A 20956-nucleotide genomic window follows, 5' to 3' on the forward strand; every position below is an offset into this window, starting at 1 on the left:
ATATATTCTTTGGTTTTTCCCATTTTTATGGATGATTAAGGGAATTTGGGCTTTGTTTTCCCTCCTCTTTATATTTCTGTGAAACAGGAAGCCATGGCTCGATAATTTCATGTTTATAATCACGCTGGATTGCTCAAAATTGTGAATATGAATGGGAATATACTTCAGAGATATTTTACTCATAAGAATTTCTAGGGGTGCCAATAATTGTGTCCAACAAGTATTTGAGAAAAACCTTTATTTCATAAGGATATTTGCGCCCATTTTAAATTCTTATTATCCAGTGAACGGATAATTTGTTTAATTTTTTTTTTTAATAAAAGTTCAAAGATTAACAATGCAGATTAATTTTCACAGCCTTATTTGATCATCTTTACCAAGGGTGTCAAATTTTTTGGACATGGCTATATATATATATATATATATATATATATATATATATATATATATACACACAAACACACCCACACACACAAAATGTGATTGAAAGGGGCTTAAAATATTAGGTGAATTGTTTGAATGTACAAGGTATTCTGGTTTAATTAGGTTGATCCTGATTTTAAAAGTTGATGTTGATATTTCACAGACATTACAGTTAAATTAAACATGTTGAGAGTGAGATTGATGGAATTAAAATCATTTTAAAAGCTTTTCTTCCTTTTAAACAGTCTTGTCTCATGCTTCCGTTTAAAACAAATGTCTCATTCTCATTGAACATTAAAAAAAGAACCCCTTACAAAATCTCTCTGGCATTATTCAGATTCATCATGCAAGAAGGAAATTTATTGAAATACATTGGGCTGAACAAATCTATTCCACAACGATATGGTGTTCGTAGTTATACAGTCAAATCGCAAATGACAGAATGTATTAAACACAATATATTTAAAGACTTCTAGTTACACAACAGTGCATAAAATATTAAATATTCCATCTTCAAAAAAGCCTCCGATGAAAAGGCAATATAAATCCACTTCATTTCATCTCAGCACTTCTTTCCTTAGGTACATATTAGCTGGCATCTCAGTAGTTGGATTTAGCTGAGAAAGTGTAAAAAGGTGATAATCACAAATAACTGCAGTGATATCAAACATGAATAACATAAGAACAACATCTAAACTAAATTTCATGGTTTAATTAGGAATGGGTGTATGGAAAGAATTTGAGAAGATTAGCTGGGCTTTGAGACACCCAAACAGTAAACCACAAATCATAACCGTTATTGTGCAAACATTGGACACAGATGGATCTATATGATGAAATTCTGTGACAGAATGAAAAGGGTATGCAGGTTCACACGTGAAAGGGTTTGTTCCTTTTTAACTTAACGCCTGCAAGTGCCTCACAGATTTCTATAGATATTGTGTAAATACCTTGTATGTTTGGTTAGATCAGTAGTCTAATACACAATTCATTCCTTTTTGTCAAGTTTGTATTGTCTCTTGATTCTGGCGTAGGGGCCGATGGCATCATCAAACACAAAGTCCCAGAGCACTCTCATCCAGGAAGTGTGTTGAGGGAGTGAGTCATAGTACTCTGCTGCAATTCTCTTGACCTGCAAAATGGGAAAGATCCATAAATAATCAAACGTTTCAGTTTATATACTATGATATACAGTATGTGAACCAAAGAATGCGAACAAAATACAATGCAGCTACACCATGGGTGAAGTGACGGTCAGTTTTCTGTCAATAATTATACTTTACCGTTTAAATATTCAGATACAATGCACTGCGTGAGTATTTAATCAGTTTATAGACATGCCTGGGAGATCTTTCACACTGGAGGTGTGTTGTCTGGAAGCTATAAATGCAATTAAATTGCCTTATGGACACTGTTGAAATATGAAAGTTTAGCAAATATTAGTCTTTCTAGTTAGTCTCACACATTCTTCCTCTTAATCAGTAACCGTGTCAAAATCAATAGAGGGTTTGACATTCCCATGACACTCCCACTTGAGCGCTAGCCTGAAAAGTATAACACTTCTGGGACCAGATTCACTAAATAAATCATCATAAGAAAGATTTTATTTAGTTTCTTAGGGAAAAAAAATGTTTGAGAAAAAAAATTCAATGTTTTTGATTTGAACTTATGAACTTCTTGGAATTTATCTTAATAATAAACGTACAGGCTTCGGGGTTATCTGATTGTTTGGCAACTTTAAACTTACTTTTAATTAAAAGAAAAGAAACTGCAACAGAGATGTACAATATATCAGTTATTAGTCATTTTTCATTTTTATAACATGTTCACTGAATATTCATTTTCATAATATATAATATATTATGATGCCTAAATTCACTTGCATTGGGTAAAAGCAAATGATTTCATTTGGGCTTTATTTCTTTTTAACAAAAAGAGTATAATTTTACTATCTGCCACAATCAATGTCTTATTGTTTTTGCCAGAATTTTAAAACCGCATATTCCCAAAAACACAAAAATATAGCCAGACTCATACCTCAGGTAATTTGCTGCCAGGAATGCTAGGAAAGTCATGGTGCTCCATATGGTATCCCACATTGAAGGTTATTAAGTTGAGAGGGCCGTAATAAGAGTAGGTTTCATGACCTTTCATAAACATGTAGTGCTCAGCGATGAAGTGTCCAGAGATTGGATGCAGGCCCATACACAGTATAGAGCCAGAGATGAGGTAGACAATGGGCTTGAGACCCCAAAAATAGTAGATGATAATGTCTACCACAAACTGCACGACTGCATTCAGCATCTCCAACCTGGTCACGGGCTTGGGGTTCACCACCAATGGACGGAGCGCATAGAACAAAGGCTGGAGAAAGAGCCAGACCACCTTTCTGGCTGGGGTACAGAAGAACCAGCCCTCAAGGTCAGTAGGAATGTCTACGTCCAATCCATCACCTCCAAGATAACGATGGTGGTCGATGTGGTACTTCTTGAAGGATGCGGAATAAGGCAAGCCAATCGGGAGATTGGCGAACATGGCGAACAAGCGGTTCCAGAGTGCCCTTTTGGTGCCAAAGGCCACATTGTGTGAAATGTCATGGATGGCTAGGGTCAAAGAGTGGTTGATGCAGCCCCCGAACGCATACGCCCAAAACAACAACCACTTCCAGGAGAGCTCATGGACCATGTAACATGCCAGGAGCTGGGTGAGAACCATCCCTGACACGACCCACTTCAGCTGGGGATCATGACCCATCAGAGACTTGATTTCAGGATACTTTGCTGAAGAGAGAGAACAATGTTAAGAACGTGAGATGATATCTTCAAATATTAATAACATTTAATAATATATACGTACATACACATAGAGGCTTTAAGATTTTAATGCTTTTGAAAATAGGATCTTATGCTCACCAAAACATTTGTCGTACTTCCGTTAAAGACAGATTGTACTTGAAATTAAGCCTTCACATCCCATTTAAAATTACAAAAATTTATTGAGATTACTACTTTATCTCTGTTATTAGTGGTAACCTATTAAACATGTTAAGGCACTATTGTGTAGGTAGTCAACCACTTAATTCTCCAGAAGGGACAAACACACCCCGTGATGGTGTGCCTTTTAATTAGCAGAAATGTTTGCCCAGCTAATGTTCTGTTTATGCACCATTCACTGCTGCAGAATCCCTTTATACAAGTTCCACAAAAGTTATTTCTCAAAGTGCTCACCTTCACCTGTACAATTACAGGTGACCTGCATGCAAACATCTGCCATGAGACTTTTTCATGCAATTTGCATAATGTCTGTATGCAAACTGTTTATATTGCCACATTTTCTACTGGTTTATGTTTAAGTGTAGGGTTACATGTGTATCATGTGTATTAATCTAGGTTTATTATTAATCCACATTTTAATCTAGGGCTATTCACAGTAGGGCAAGTGAATTGGGCACCTCAGTCATCAGTGAGCAGGGAAATGCTCCTGGTTCAGTTCCATATGTTAAACGATCTGTGTATTTGTTTGACCTTTACATTTTACATATCGGTCAAACAAATAGCCCTCACAAAACAAACACAGCGGTGGCTGCCGGCAATACTAAAGGGCTTCAAATGATGCAGAATGATAAGTAATGTTCTTGTACACATGTAGGTATTCTTGGATTCGCCTTTCCCTGTCCCTTGAGCCTCCTCTTCTCTGAACAAGATCACACCTGTCATGGCTTAATGTCACGGAAACACACAAACAGGTTTATTTTGAACAAAGTGTTTGTGTTTCAGCTTCCGGAAGTCACATTTAAGCCTAAAATAATACAACATGCATGCAGTGTTTCAAGTTCACCCATTTAATGAGTAACAAAATGTCCTAAATTGTGTAAATAAAATTACCACAAACTCCCAGAATCCACTCAGATGGCGGTACAACCTAAAGTAATGCTTGGGGTTGTACTAAACACACACACACACACACAAAACAATCCTATTTGGTCTATGATAAGACCATTATTTTTTGGGGGTGGAATGCAATGACACCATTCAATTTAACACCAGGTTTTCTGCATTACTTATAAATGATTTATGCAATATATTTAGTAGGGTTTGTATACAATATTATACAAAATATATATTTTATATACATTTTACTTAAGATTTGATCATATCAACTTTAAATATTGGCCTACAACAGTTTGTAAATAATAATGGTGCCTTAATCCTTTCTGCAATAGTCTGAAGATGATAGAAGAACACATTATTAATATTTAAAATGCTTGAGGTGTAAAACTACCCATGGACTTCACAATATCATATTAATATCAAAAGGTGTTTTAAGGGTCTGTTGATGTATAATTACTGTAAAGGGGCAGTTCTTACAGTCCAGTGTGATCTGTCAAAACGGTGTAAGATTTTTATTTCCTTATTTCTGCACACAAAAGAAGAAGGGGGAAAAAACTGACCTTCCATCTTGTGATATGCTGAAATCTCCAAGTTGCTCTTAAAATGTGTTTTATGAGTAATTGAACTCGTGACATGATATCTTTACAGTTATGGCCGTAATACTAGAATTTTGTTGCCAAGCAAGACCCACTGCTATTGTGCCAATAACGCATGGAATCAGTTTACACAATTATCATCCCCTGCAGCCATTGTCTGATAGATGTGAGTCAAAACACATCTATGTTTCATCTGTCTACACTCGTTAACTATATTAGACTAAACCTATGGAAAAGTACGTTTGATTTCAATTACAAGCAGGATGAGGGGAGTTAATGTTTAGAATGTATAACACACGACTACAGAGTAGGCTAACGTTAGGTGTTAAAAAAAAAAAAAAAAAAACACTTGTGAACGCACGCCCTCTTTACATACGTACGCAGGCACGCGCACACTCTTCCACAGAAAGTTGTCAGTAGAACTAATAATCTATATTGAATTAACGTACCTTTTTTGAATTTTAAATTAGTTCGGTAAGATATGCACTATGAATAAATGTCATCTTAACTGTCCGAACACCTTCATAATCAGAGATATGCCGTGACATCAGGCACTGGTAATTAGATAAAGTGCTTCTTGCACACACCTGAGTTATATATTTTTTTTTATCAACACAAAATAAACAACCAGAAAACAAAATCTAACACGCTCCCAAATACTTTGAATAAAATAAATTGATATTTAAATTCAATTCAAGTCAGTCGGCTAACCGAAATCATACCACATCTAAGTTTTAGCGAATTTCAACGTTCAAGTGTCTGACGTTCAAGTCTCTTTCTTTTACTTCATTTAAACTTACCTAATATTTCTTTTCTTCTCCATGTGTGCGGCTGCTCGTTATAGACCCACTCAAAGTCCCAGCGTCCAACAGCTTTGCCCATTTTGACACCTGTGTGCTGCTGGTGTGATGAGCTCAGGTGATCCCTCGCTTACTAGACTCGTTTCGGACACGCCCTCTTAGATAAGAACAGCAGAAGGTGTGCCTGAGTGTGAGTCTATACCTGTTTTTATACAGTCTATGGTCTATACCAACGGTAACTAACTTCAGCCGAAACCCTAACGAAGTAACGAGATCAAGTTGGTCAGAGAGCAGCCCAGCCCACAGTCTGCCTCATCCCGCTAAGAAAACGGCACCTTGCCTCGGATAACCGTTGACTGTGAAACGTTTGCTAATTATATTTGAATTTTACGCCCGGCAGTATACAGTAAAGACTGATTTAATTTAATTTATTTATTTATTTCCCCAATAATTTAGTTTCGTGCAATTTTCTGTCACATTCCTGTATTTCTGGTCTAGACAGGTTTGCTTCGCCTTACCGCGAGAGGGCGTTTTTTTGTTGTTGTTATTGTTATTGTTGTAGGCCTACAGTTATGTCCTGTGATTCACGACACACGACTCACCCAGCAATAGACTTCTGTCTTCTGTAGAGGAAATTCTATTTTACTAAATTTCTCTGAGACCACACATGCCACTGTTTTAAGTCTGAATGTCCTGTACAGGGCACATTCAGGGCTTTTTAGAGATATCAAATGTGGAGGTTTGATCATAAACGCTCCCTCTCCTTGGTCTTTAAATGGGACTGATATTGACAGGGTGATCACATTTTACCACTCTTAGGGAAATATAATAGTGTTTTGTTATTCTGATTTAAATATGGCTAATTTTCGAATTCTTTGTCGTAAAAAAAAAAAAAAAAAAAAAAAAAACCTCCGAAAATTTGTAATCGGAATATGATTGTTTGTTACGAAACGGCATCATTTTTATACTGTACATGTCTTCTGTATAGGACACCAGGACAAACATCATGTTAATCAGACATTTTGGGAAGACACAAGTCAAAAGGAAAATAATTTACAGATCAAGGTTCCTACGAAATTGTTATTGATCCGAATATTATACTTTTTATTATGGTTTGCCCCAAGAACACATTAATATGCATTAAATGCCTGTATAGATACATTGTATAAAAGGGGAATAATTTATGCACCAAAGGTAGTCCAGCCAGGACTGAAACGTTTGTGTGTGCAGTCAATTTTCTGTTCATGCACTTTAGATGTTGTTGTAGATCTTCAGGAATAAACAACTATTCCAATGACCTTTAACTTTGCTCTTTGTTTGGTGTGTGAATTTTTTTGCCTTGGATTTTTGTATTTTCCTCCAATTCCAATTTTTTTTACATTTAAGTACAGTAGTATATCAAAATATTGTTATAGCTTGGTTGAGAATCATCTTTACAAAGTTTGGCAAAAAAAATAGTATGAAACCTAAAATCTGATAATGAAATGAAAATATAAAACATTGTTTTTGCCTATACATATACACACACACACACACACACATATATATATATTATTTGTTTTTATTTGAATAACTTAGTCCTCACATCCTCTATTTGGAAATAGAATAAAATATTAATCAAACATTTTTTTTTTCAAAGTTGTTTCTCTATTTGTTTCTTAAGCTCCATCAAATGTAATGACAAAAATCAAAAAATGAATAAAAAAAAACAAAAATCGTTTTTTTCTTCTGGTTTTCAGGAGGATATAATGCCTATTGAGATAAATGAATATAAAAAAAGCAAAAAAGAGATGCACACATATATAATAATTAAAAATGAATAACTGGATAAGTAATTTAAGCAAACATAGACATAAAATCATTATGCCACAAATGCCAGAGTATAAAACAAACTTTCTGAAAAATCTGCCATTTTATTTATAAATGTATTCATTTATTTATTACATGACCTAATAACATCACGTTCTAATCACATTTTCTGAGTTTACATTGCACATACAAAACATTACAGCATTGTTTAAGGATAACAGAAAATAATTTGAAGTATATGCAACACACCTAAGGAACTTATACAGTATCACTTCCCCAGTTGTAAATCTATAGTTTCCTCTAAAAGACCAGATCAGCACCGAGAGACAACCATGTCAGCAGAGACCATGTCAACTAGATGCGTCCTGAAGACAGATCCCCTGCGAAGACCGCATCACCTCGCAACCATCAGGACAAGACAAGTCCTCTGCACAATCTGACCTGTGTTACAGCCTGGAATTAAACCACACCATGTTGGTTTCGTCTGGCCAGAGGAGAACTGCCCCTGTCTGAAACTATAAAGCTGCTTTGAAACAAATCAGTATTGTATAAAGTGCTATATAAATAAAGGTGACTTGGCATGACTAAATATCCTCATGTCAATTCAAAACATATTTTCGTATAAACAATTAAATTTACCAAAAAAAAAATATTGTTATTAGGCTACTACATACATGAATAACCAATATAACTTGATGGATAAATCATATAGATTACTCCATATTCAAAATGAATTATTACATATTTCCTCATTTCAAAAGCATATTAAATGTTGCTATTGATATACAGCTACTGTGTCAGTGAAGATTAAAAACTCGCTGGTGGATAATTTGCAAAAGTTTAATGGTGAGAATGAGGTCAAACGTAGACCAAGATCTCGCGAGATTTCGCATGTCTGATGCTCAGACAGAGTCAGTCAATGTGGGACGGAGTTTTGCCTGTTTGTTAGTGGAGTAGGAGGCGGAGAACGAGAACCAGCCGTTGACTTGACACGGGTTGCTTGAAATAATTTCGGAGCGCAAGAAAGCCAAGAATGGCGTCGGGTGAGACACTGTACATTGAAACCGACGGCTCGGAGATGCCGACAGAGATCGTCGAGCTGCACGAAATCGAAGTTGAGACCATCGAGACGACCGTGGTCGGCGGAGACGACGACGAGCACCAGCAGATGATCGCGCTGCAGCCGTTGGTCACAGACGACCCGAACCACGTCAACCATCAGGAGGTGATTCTGGTGCAAACTCGCGAGGAGGTCGTGGGCTGCGATGATTCAGACCTCCACGCAGACGACAGCTTCGAGGACCAGATCCTCATCCCCGTGCCTGTCCCTGTGGCAGAGGAGGAATATATCGAGCAGACTTTAGTGACCGTGTCTGGCAAGAACCCATCGGGAAGGATGAAGAAAGGGGGAGGCAGCGGGAAAAGAGTGGTCAAAAAGAGCTTCCTAAACTCCGCCGAGGCGAGCGGACGCAAGTGGGAGCAGAAGCAAGTGCAGATCAAAACACTGGAGGGGGAGTTTTCCGTCACTATGTGGGCATCGGGTAAGTTTTGTCATCGCATCAAGTGCTTTGTTCTCGCGCAGGCCTCGTGTGGGCCTTCTTCCTCTAGAGCGCGTTATAAAGCTGACGGATAGCGCAGTGTCACAAACGATTTTCGGACCCAAAAAGCCACATAGGAGGATAACTCCGGTCTAAATGTTTTTGTTTTGATGGGAAGCCATGTTTTAAGTGTGGATGGGCGCCGCCATATTCCTCCAGACCAGTATGGCGGCAGCCCCGAAACATGGCGGTTGTGTGAGCGGGGAAAGATGGCGGCGCGAGCGGAGAGAGGCACAGTGAGTCCGCGCGCTGCTGCAGGCCGCGATGGCGCAGCTCTGTTTGGAGAAGGGGAGGGACCTAGACACACGAGCTGCTGCTTGTCTGCTAACCGTCGATCTCACGACGCTCCAAACACTCGATAAACAAATGTTACCGCGCATTTAAATCTCGTAACAGAGGAATTGAGATACATTTAGAAGATTCCTGTGCCCTAGATTGTTTTTTTTTTCAGTTTAAGTTAGGCGTGATTACCATTTGTACAGTGACCAGACAAACGCATTTTTCGCAGGGATTCTATTAATGCTTAACATAATACGTGTTTTTATATCAACACTTATGCAGTTGTTTATATTGGAAGGCGGTCTTTGGTAAAATATAGAAATGTTTATTAACGTTATAGCCTTTGCGGTCTTGAAATTTCGGTGTGAAAAGATGTTATTCACTTCGAACCGGGAATTTTACAGTCAAAATACAGTTTGTAATTGTCCACGTCGTTTTAGGTAAATATTACAAGGTGGGTGAATGTTTTAAACGCTGAAACGTAACGTTATACAGATGTTTAAACTACACCATAGTCCAGAGCTCTGCTGAATGATGTATTATACATGATATTAATTAATTATATTTGTAGTTATTGTGTATTAGCAAAATATTTTGTAACTATCCACTTTTATTTAAGAGTCTGGCTTGTAACGACCAAAATGTTTGCCATTTCTTGAATATTAAAATACAGTACGTGAACGCGGAGCCCGTTTTAAATTCTCCGTAAAGCCCAACATACTGCGCATGCGTGTCAGAGGCGTTCATTGTGTTTTTTTTTTTTTTGCTTATGCATTGCTTGTTTGAGACAATAGATATAATTGTTTTATTCTGAAGATGAATCACTCATCAGTCGTCAGTTCATTTAGTTTTTGTTTGCTTTATTTGCCCTTAAAACGTTTATCTCTTTGTGAATACTGTGAGTGTGTGATTTGATTAAGTACTCCGTTAAACATTTAATCTTGTGTTTTGTACAGATGATAAGAAAGATGTTGATCATGACACTGAGGTGGAGGAGCAGATTATTGGGGAAAACTCTCCTCCTGACTATTCTGAGTATATGACAGGCAAGAAACTGCCTCCTGGTGGCATTCCTGGCATTGACCTGTCAGATCCCAAACAGCTGGCGGAGTTTGCAAGGCGAGTATTTGTCCAAAAAGCTGGAAACTTCCAGTATTTATTGATTTTTCTTGTGTAGAGCTTTATAGTAGGACCTAAGCATGAGATTTAATGATTTTATTAGAATCACAGATCGTTTGAAATATTTTAAATATGTCAAACTTATGGAGTGACATGTAAATAGATTGTTTACAAGTCGAAGTCACTTAGCATTTTTCAGTATTCAAAAGGAATGCGTTTGATTTGCTTCATGTATTTTATTCATTATCAAACTCCTAAAATAAGCAGCATGCACACACCTCTTATCCTGAATGTTTTTCACAATACAGAATGAAGCCCAGAAAAATAAAGGAAGATGACTCCCCAAGGACAATAGCATGTCCTCACAAAGTGAGTGACTGTTTTTTTTTTTTTTTTATCGTGCATGATAATTATGTAAAATGTCTGTATTAAAATTGCTTATTTATGATATTGTTCGTCTTCAGAAAAAGTAACAAATGAATCCAGTCAATTTTTTTTATGAATTTATCAGGATTTTAACATTTTAGTTGTGTGTTATCATAGGGTTGCACAAAAATGTTTCGGGACAACTCTGCTATGAGAAAGCACTTGCACACCCATGGGCCGCGGGTTCATGTCTGCGCTGAATGTGGGAAAGCGTTTGTGGAAAGTTCCAAGCTGAAACGGCATCAGTTGGTTCATACTGGTGAAAAACCTTTCCAGGTAATTTTTTTTTTGTTTCTTTTTATTAATGTTATTATTCAAATGTTATGTTATATTATTATAAAACTAGAATATGTTAAATATAAATGATATATGTGCTTTTTTTTTTTTTACCTTTTCCTCCAGTGTACATTTGAGGGATGTGGAAAGCGCTTTTCATTGGACTTTAACTTGCGCACACATGTGCGGATTCACACTGGAGACAGACCGTACGTTTGCCCGTTCGATGGCTGCAACAAGAAATTTGCTCAGTCCACCAACCTGAAGTCTCACATTTTAACACACGCGAAAGCTAAAAACAATCAGTGAGATCGCTCGCTGAGGAAAGTTCCCTTAAAGACTCCTGCTCCAAAACCCACTTTGTATGTCGTTTCTAGAACCATTCTTTTCTAAGAGAATCTCAGTGCACATTTTCATGGGAATTGAAATATGAATGAGGACCTGACACCAAACTATCCCAACAACCTTCTCATGGTATAGACCTGAGTTCAATAACTTCCCGAGTTATGAGAGTTTCTTCTTTTGAAGATATGATTGATTTTGTGGACCCTCATTCACATACAAGATGCTCATTATCCTGAGCCCAAAGAAGCAAATTGCCCATCGGTGTGTCTTTACCAGTTTGTAAAGACAAAGACTGCTTTTTAGATGTCTTAAAAGTGTGCATATTGTACACTTTTTAGAGCATAGAGCTGTCATAATATGTGTGAGTGTGTGTGTGTGTGTGTGTGTGTTGTCCCCGAGACTTAAAACCTGTGAATGCTTTTCTTCAAGGAGAATGAGATGTTGTTCAGCTTTTTTTTTTTCAATGTAAATAGAGCTTTTCTTTGTGAGGTATCCTGTGCAGGTATCTCATTTTGTATACCTGTCCTGTACAAATGTTTTGAAATCATGTAGATAATAGAGATGTTGATTAGATTGTGTTTAACCAAATTAAAACCGTTTTATCCAGCTTCAGGAAGTACCGCTACATACACATGCCTTCTTTTGTAACACAATAACAATCTGCTCAGTATGTGAAAAAGACACTTTTCCTTCAAATTCTCTAATTTATTTAATGATATGGAATAAAGCTAAACTCCCCTGTGCAGATCCCAAGAGCCTGAAGTTCATCATTCTGTTCAGTAAGCTGAACGTCCTACTGCGATTGATTTTTAAAAACTTGAAACCATATGATATGGGTCTGGATAAAGGTAAAATTGTCACATAAAGAGTCATATTTCCTGTAGTAGACAACATTAACAAACAGCAGTGAGCATAAAAATCTCTAGTTTAATCAAACATATAACTTACTGTAACATACTATATAAAGGTTTAAAATGGGAAGTGTTTCAATAAGATAATTTAGTTGCAGTTTCACATGCTATTTTAAAAATTACCACAGTGATATCGCATTGATTGCAGTTAACAGAATCCTAACTTTGCATATGCACAATATTCAGTTTATAAATTGTAAATTACATGATTCATGCTGTTTAAAGATAATTATATTAAAATATATATATTTTAAAAGGTCCTATTAGAGCTTGCTCTTTCTGACACCTCATGTATTGAGACTTGAACTATATATTATATCATGAACATCCTATAACTGACTTACGTTTGTATTTAATGTAAAGAAACAAAATCTATTTGAATTTCAACTATTTTTTCCTATTCATTTTTTGTGAGCCTCTTTAAACTGATTTGATCCATGCACCAATATCACATCCTTGTTTACTATTGTAAATATGTTCTGCCGACTCCAAATGACAGTTCAACAAATTGCAATTCCTTCTCAAAAATGTATATGGTTTTGTATGTTTCTGGATAGTATAAAAAATTGAATTAAATCAACACTGTAAGCTCACAAAAGACATTTTATTTCAATATAAAAACTTTAATTTGTATTTTTCAAGCAAAGAAATGAAACACCAGTCATCAAAATATTAATGAACCTTTCAGAGAGAATCCTGAAGGCTTTGCAATTTTCAAAACAAACAAAAAAAACAAAAAAACAAGTTGGACCTGTTGCTCAAATAACATTCAGTGCACCAGACATCTAATAGAAAAAAAAAATTCTCAATCTTACCACCAACCTAGTAGTTCCAGGCCAACAAATCCATTCATGATTTAATTCCCTGAGGACCTCTTCAAAAGTCTGTCAAATCAACCCAGTTAAAAATGTCAAAAACAGGCCATTGGTTTATACAGTTCTCAAGTATGTTTAATAATTAGGCTGGTTTCAGCACATGCTTCATCTAAACCTTGGAACATCCTAACATTTATGATAAAAGGATCTAGTTTAGCCTATTTAAAAGGAACTGAAATTTATCATTAGGAAATATTGCACTTTATTGAACTTTGTCTCCTAAAAAATTATTTATATATATATATATATATATATATATATATATATATATATAAAAATGTATGAAGTAGATCAAATTCATTGATATTTTCTGTCACACCAAAGACACTTGTAAAACCCTGATCCTTTACATTAGGACAAATCAACCTCATCTACTGTTGCACAACCTGTTAAACGAGGGGAACTGTGGGTGGGTTAAGCAGCTAGTCATCAAAGGTTCATTTTACACTGAAAGAACATTCTTTTGTGAAAATAATTCTTAAATGATTGGCAACATGAGATCTTGATATGATTATACAATGAGTCATTTAGATGATTCAGCAATTTTTTTTAAAACCATATCTTTCAGAGTAAAAAAAAAAAAAAAAAAAAAAAAAAAGTGCAAAAGGGTGGCCCTTTCTTTTGCAATCTGACTAAACAAGCAGCAGCTCAATTCATAAGAGCTTTAAGAAGAGCAGGATAATTGGGTGTTCCCCATCCTGTTACTGGATCCCATGAAGGGGAGGCACAGAAACCCTTCCCTTCAACTGTATCATCCAGACAACTCAGGTGACATCCCTCTGTTACCTAAGGGTATGAGGAGAAAGCAAATTGATTTAACAGTGTTAAGAGTATATGGTTACTTGAACAGGTTTTAACTGTCACTCTTAAGCTTCTAGTTACACAAGCTCGATTTCACACATATCTGCGTTCTGAGATGCTTGTGTGTGTGTGTGTATGTGTGCTGCATGTAGTTGCCACAAGGGACACTACAGCAAGCATTTACATAGACTGACTTTTATGATAATTTCATACAAGGAATTCTTTTAGGACAGCATTACAATTTAGAACGTCCTGAAATTTTTAATCTAGATTTTGTAGATGTTTCATAGTTCTAAACACAGGAAAAAGGCCAAAAGAGTAACTAAAATGTTAAATGTTTTTTTAAATGCTTACATCAAAAAGACCTTTGCCTTGCAGTTTGTAAAGGCGAGGGTTGATGAATCCTAATGAGGGAAGTCCCTTCAGGAAGCGCTGGTCGTTTATGAGGGAGAGAATCCCGCCCACTACTGGAGTTGATGCCTTGAAGAAAAAAAAAAACATTCAGATTACGAAATAACAGACATTATTGGGTAATCTATTGTAACCTAACCTGTATGCAATATTGTACGTTGTTATAGCATTTTCTAGTGCACAGAACGGTTCAAAAGTTTGGGGTCAGTAATTTTTTACATTTCTATTAAAAAGTCTTATACTTACGAAGATTTACATTTATTTGATCAAAAATACTATAAAACAGTAATATTGTGAAATATTACAATTTAATAACATTCGATTTCATCGGAAATCATTTATTAATAATGTTGAAAAACCAATTTGCTACTTATTTTGTGGAAACACTCTTCACGATTCTTCAATGAATATGAAGTTATAAAAATAGATCATATTTGTAACTTTTATAGTTATTTTTGATCAATTTAATATATCCTAAATAAAAGTTATAAAAAAAAAAATAAAGAAATAAACTATACTTGACTTATTATCAGAAAATCTTAGTATTACACACTTGCACACCTGCAGTGTACACCGTTTCTTCTATTTTGCATCTCTACATCAATTGTAGTATATTCCATCATGTACACAATTATGAATATAACCAACCTGTAATATAAGTGTACTAAAACAAAAACCTATTCTTTTTGTATCATTTACTAACCGAAGTCCCAGAGACCCATGGCACAGGTATCCGGTTGGAAACGACCCAGTAGTTGTCAGAAAGCGCAGCTAGATCTGGATAGGCTCTTCCAGTGATGTTGAAATATGTCTGAGGAGGTAGAGGCTGAACACTCTTCATATACGCGTCAACAGCACCAGCCTACAGAAAACAACACAAAAGCCTTGTTTGTCAGTCTTCAGAAATGAGACACTATAATTGAAAACCTGACTTCAGCTACTTTAATATTAGTGGAGTTTCAAATTAGTGGAGGGACATTCAGACTCCTGGAGCTTTACCTGATAACCTGGCCTTGCAAACACATTACTGAAGCCACCTCCACTGATGTAATCGGTGACCTCGTAGGTAAGTTTGAAGGGGTTCTTGAAAGAAGTCCCCCCCACAGTGGTCACATAGGGACTAGATAGAGTACAGAGTTTTTCAGTACAGAAAGTATCAGTGTTCTAAAGAATATTTAGAGAGAAGCGTCTACCTGGATGCAGGAAAACTCGGTCTAAAAGTATTTCTTTCCTTGGTCAAGTGTCTACAACCTGCTCCACTGTCACCTGAATAAAAAAAAAAACATGAGTGTGGCTTTCTTTGAGATCTTAGACCAAGAGAGGTAAAAATAAAGAACAAGTGTAAGAAACATGCTGTTAATGGATTTTCTAAATAAAATGCACCAAATAAAAAGCTCTTGTTCCTGCAACATGACTTTCATCATCTTACCAGAAGCAAAGAGCATGGAAATCCCTCTGAGGCCAGCTTTCATGAACTCGGTGTTGATGCGGTTCATATAGGCATCAGAAAGGCTGTCCTCATCATCTCCATAGCTGATGGTGTGGACCCAAGGCAATGCAGACATGTTGCTGAGCAGCAGCATCCACTGAAGGAACGGCTCCTGAGACTCATGACGACCTGGAACCAAGACCAGGGAAAAACTTATGATCTTTATAATGCATGAAATAAAATAAAAGAACCTATTCAGAAACAGACCCAACTGATGCACTAAAATCAGCTCATTTGAGAGGAAAATAAAATGACAACAAAATTACTAAAACTTAACAGAACTTAAAAATAAAAATCAATTCAAAATATTAATATCTATTAGTCTACTAAAATATTGCTGAAATGGAGCACATACCTGGATTTGTGAAGACCCATGTAGAAATGTTTGCTCCACTGCTCATGATGTACTCCACATCCAGACTGGCCTCAATGCCGGCTTTCCCACCGCCCTGAGTGCCCACGACCCGCTCTACAGCTGACATGTGTGTGAATCCTCTAGCAAACAGACTCATAAACTCAGACAAGTCAGCGGGGTGGTAGTACTGCTCCAAGAACTAGGCAGAGGAGATATTCGGCACAACCATGAATTACACTTCAGAAATCTCTCCATATGAATAAATCAATACACAATAAATATGAGAGGTTTACCTGTGCCACTGCCTGACTGTTGTTAGTGGCAGTGCCCACATCTTTTGCTGTGAGGTTGTAGCGACTCCTAAGGACTGAGGGGGTGACGCCCAGGTGAAAGCCTAATGCTGATTGTCTTGCTCCTTCCCAGCCTTTACTGATACCCTTTCCTTTTGGTGGAAAACGGTGAACACCACCCACTAAAAAGATTAAAGGAAAAAAGACTTCACGTCATAGTGATTACGTTGCAAAAACATGTTTTGTATCATGATACATTAATGTTTTATGGCCCATATACCGTATTTTTTGGACTATAAGTCGCACCCGAGTATAAGTCGCATCAGTCCCAAAATACGTCATGATGAGGAAAAAAAACAAGTCGCACTGGACTATAAGTCGCATTTATTTAGAACAAAGAGAAAACGTTACCGTCTACAGTCTACTCTATGTCTTCAGTGTAGATCGAGCAGCAACCTCCCGTTCTGTCTCGTGAGGGCAATAAGGAAGTGACTAAAACTGCAATTCATCGACTGGCCGCTTGAGGCTGGCTGCAGAAGAGAGTCAGTCCCATAGACTCCCCATGTTAAAATGCCCAACTTTACAGCAGAAAAAAACATGTTTACAGCCTGGTTCAAAAAATGATTTTGGTCTATATTGCTAATTTTGCCCTTCATGACAACTGTGAGGAGGGTGAATTTTTTTTAAAACTCATCTGTTAAAATTTTATTAAGACTTAAAGTTCTGCATAATTAAGGGCGTGGCCACTTGAGTGACCGGTGGATTGCCGCTGCTGACAATGCCGTCGCACTAGGTGGGCGTGGCTTCAGCAATCAGCTCCCGCCTTTTTGCCCATTTTCGATTATCCGGGAGAGTCGCGCGGTGACTCGCTGCCAAGATGGCGACGGCCCGCTGTACACACTTTAGGCTTCAAAACTGCTATTGAGGAGTCTATGGATGACTTCACGGACACTACGTCCATATTTTTTTTACAGTCTATGGTGTAGACTACAGGAAAATGAGCAGCATAGAGCGCCCTCTCGCGGCTGGAGACGGTAATGTTTTCTGTTAGTTCATTTCTCTTGGTTAATTTCTCTTTCATGTCAAATTAATTTTGATGAATAAGTCGCACCTGACTATAAGTCGCAGGACCAGCCAAACTATGAAAGAAAGTGCGACTTACAGTCCGGAAAATACGGTAGTAAGATTATGAAGCTCGTACTCAAGGAAAAAAAGCCTCAGTTTAAGGCCAGTTAAGTGGAGCAAAACTCTGATAGCCCGTACTGTAAATCATTGAGAACTTTAACTGTATAACAGACTACTTCCATAAATTACATAAACATATCAGTGGTCCAATAATATGGACAACCTTCCAACAACATGTTTTAGTAAGATGACATTTAAATGCTTAGTTTTATGATCAAAGCTCTACAGTTTTATGCTCAAGTTTTTGGAGGGCAAATCAAATGCAATGTAACACCATGATGACTAAGTGAGATTTAGAAATGTTTATTAAATATGACACCATAGGCTTATAGGACGGAAGCTGATGGTGTCAACTGCTCACCAAAGTCTAGATGCTGATGCACATCTTCATGAACGGAGTACAGAGATGTTGATCTCAACAGAGTGTTTGAACCTCTCCTGTAACGATGAAATTTAGTGCCAGGGAGCAATTTTTCAGCCACCCTAAGAAGAACAGATTGAAGATGAGAAACTGATCTAATTTTTGTGGTCTACTTATAATATAAAATTCACTCAAAAACTGTCCTTACTGCACAGTCATGACACATTGAAGGAAGTCCTGTGTAACAACCGTGTGACAGTTTTTGACCCCATGACTCTGGAGCCAATTCTGCACTACTTTCTCGGTCAGCTGAGATGGCCGAACAAGAGCAGCGACTTCTTCCAAACTCAGATACTTCCCTAAAACATAAATGAGAAAAGAAGAACTCATCTCTTTATTTGATCATTTGGATGACCACAAATGAGTGTCTCAATACCATATTGATGTGAATCCGGGTCTGACACTAGTTTCAGTAACTCCTCCATCTGGTTAACATTCTGCTGCTTCAGTGCAAATGTAAGTTCCACTTCCTCCAAAGATCCCACACGTCCCACCAGAATCCAGTCCTCAGGCACACTAAAACATTGAGAATTAGATGTTCAAGGGCTGATTCTACTGTAGTGTTAAATTAAATCAAAAGTGAGCAATATAGTTCATAATTTGGGCTCTTGGTCTTACGAAGCATCTTGATCAGCCTCAAGCAGCTCTCCACTGACGAGCCAAATTAAGCTCAGAACAAAAACAGCACTCCTGTAAAAATAAACAGTGTCACTTTAAGAGCCCACATTAATGCAAATCTAATAATTTTTATGGTCAACGCAAAAAACACTTTTGTCATTTGAACTAAAATATTGACTTAAATAGTTAACATGCTATAACAATACACAAGGGAACCGGTTTATGTGAACTTTGTCCTGATCATCTGACCTCAAAAGGTGACCCGCTGTCTCTGAGACTTACAAACAGTTATTTAACAGCAAACGTGATCTTTAAACTATGATTAGCGTAAGATAGCTCTGTGCAAACAACAACATACTCACCGCATTGTTTTCGCGTTCGTTTAGCCTGATCTAAAACACAACACCGATGCCTGTGTCATAATATACTGATCATGTGATAGTCACGTGACCATCAGCTGATCTTTCAACGTGCATGTGTCTGCGAATTAAAACTTGCAAGAAAAGCAGAGAAAGTCGTAGTTTTCATAACGGTTTTATAAAACAGGTAACACAGTGCACATAAAATATTATCATCATTCGCATTTTTTAAAGCATTCATTCATAACAGAAATATACATATAAAGGCTGAGATTACACTCAATTTTCATATTATATCTATACTACATACCACATAATACATTTAGGATATAAAATAAAATAAATATATTGGAAAGAGAGAGTGAGAGAGAGAGAGAGAGAGAGAGAGAGAGAGAGAAAACATGCCCTAAAAAGAAAGAGAAGGAGGCTATGAATCCGAAATCCTCTAATAAAAAATACAAATAGCCTACCTTGCTTTGGGACATTTAACCCCTCTTAATGTATCCAAATATTCTACAACCACTAATCATGGAGGAATTTTGAAAAATGTACATTTATGAATGTGTTATGTTATGTTATGTTATATGTTATACCTTACTTTCATAGAGGGTCAAATGAGTACATTTAATAATAATTTATGGGTAATGGGTAACACCGAGATTTGTGGCACATAATGTATGTATATTTACATTTGTGTGACACACACACACACACACACACACACACACACACACACACACACATGGCCAATGAACAGGTGCTGGTCATATAAATAAATATCATCAAAAAGTTGATTTATTTCACTAATGTGAATTAGTGAAATAATGTGAATTTTGAACTATTCCATTCAAAAAGTGAAACTTGTATATTATATCAATTCATTACACGCAGACTGATATATTTCAAATGTTTATTTCTTTTAATTATGATGATTATAACTGACATCTAAGGAAAATCCCAAATTTAGTATCTCAGAAAATTTTAATATTGTGAAAAGGTTCAATATTGAAGACACCTGGTGCCACACTCCAATCGGCTAATTAACTCAAAACACCTGCAAAGCCTTGAAATGGTCTCTCAGTCTTGTTCTGTGGGCTACACAATCATGGGGAAGACTGCTGACTTGACAGTTGTACAAAAGATGACCACTGACACCTTGCACAAGGAGGGCAAGATACAAAAGGTAATTGTAAAAAAGGCTGGCTGTTCACAGAGCTCTGTGTCCAAGCACATTAATAGAGAGGCGAAGGGAAGGAAAAGATAGAAAAATTGAACAAGCAATGGGGATGACCGCACCCTGGAGAGGATTGTGAAACAAAACCCATTCAAAAATGTGGGGGAGATTCACAAAGAGTGGACTGCAGCTGGAGTCAGTGCTTCAAGAACAACCATCCACAGAAATATACAAGACATGGGTTTCAGCTATCGCCTTCCTTGTGTCAAGCCACTCTTGAACAAAAGACAGCGTCAGAAGCATCTCGCTTCAAAAAGGACTGGACTATTGCTGAGTGGTCCAAAGTTATTTTCTCTGATGAAAGTAAATTTTGCATTTCCTTTGGATATCAGGGTCCCAGATTCTGCAGGAAGAGAGGAGAGGCACACAATCCACATTGCTTGAGGTCCAGTGAAAAGTTTCCATAGTCGTGGTTTGTGGTGTCATGTCATCTGCTGATGTTCGTC

At 36.9% G+C, this 20956-nt stretch overlaps 3 protein-coding genes across 3 annotated transcripts; 1 reads left to right on the forward strand and 2 right to left on the reverse strand.

Annotated features, from left to right (window-relative positions):
- Nucleotides 1-760: 760 nt before the first annotated feature.
- Nucleotides 761-6039, reverse strand: LOC113069079 (sphingolipid delta(4)-desaturase/C4-monooxygenase DES2-like). The gene is made up of 4 exons (XM_026242051.1): nt 5710-6039; nt 2461-3203; nt 1374-1555; nt 761-1040 (listed from the first exon to the last, which is right to left on the reverse strand). Exons 1-3 carry the CDS (start codon nt 5789-5791, stop codon nt 1412-1414), a joined length of 969 nt encoding a protein of 322 aa, XP_026097836.1. The 5' UTR covers nt 5792-6039; the 3' UTR covers nt 761-1040; nt 1374-1411.
- A 2378-nt stretch (nt 6040-8417) lies between these two features.
- On the forward strand, nt 8418-12314 carry LOC113069080 (transcriptional repressor protein YY1-like). The gene is made up of 5 exons (XM_026242052.1): nt 8418-9059; nt 10352-10514; nt 10823-10883; nt 11058-11216; nt 11343-12314. The coding sequence occupies exons 1-5, from the start codon at nt 8552-8554 to the stop codon at nt 11523-11525; spliced, it is 1074 nt and encodes a 357-aa protein (XP_026097837.1). The 5' UTR covers nt 8418-8551; the 3' UTR covers nt 11526-12314.
- A 743-nt stretch (nt 12315-13057) lies between these two features.
- On the reverse strand, nt 13058-19378 carry LOC113069081 (tripeptidyl-peptidase 1-like). The gene is made up of 13 exons (XM_026242053.1): nt 19280-19378; nt 18918-18989; nt 18676-18815; nt 18448-18598; nt 18240-18361; nt 16697-16875; nt 16404-16602; nt 15989-16177; nt 15753-15825; nt 15559-15679; nt 15263-15421; nt 14503-14628; nt 13058-14133 (listed from the first exon to the last, which is right to left on the reverse strand). Exons 1-13 carry the CDS (start codon nt 19282-19284, stop codon nt 13996-13998), a joined length of 1674 nt encoding a protein of 557 aa, XP_026097838.1. The 5' UTR covers nt 19285-19378; the 3' UTR covers nt 13058-13995.
- Between the last annotated feature and the right edge of the window lie 1578 nt (nt 19379-20956).

The sequence above is a fragment of the Carassius auratus genome, unplaced genomic scaffold (genome assembly GCF_003368295.1).
Source record: "Carassius auratus strain Wakin unplaced genomic scaffold, ASM336829v1 scaf_tig00000784, whole genome shotgun sequence".
In the NCBI taxonomy this organism is placed as follows: Eukaryota; Metazoa; Chordata; class Actinopteri; order Cypriniformes; family Cyprinidae; genus Carassius; species Carassius auratus.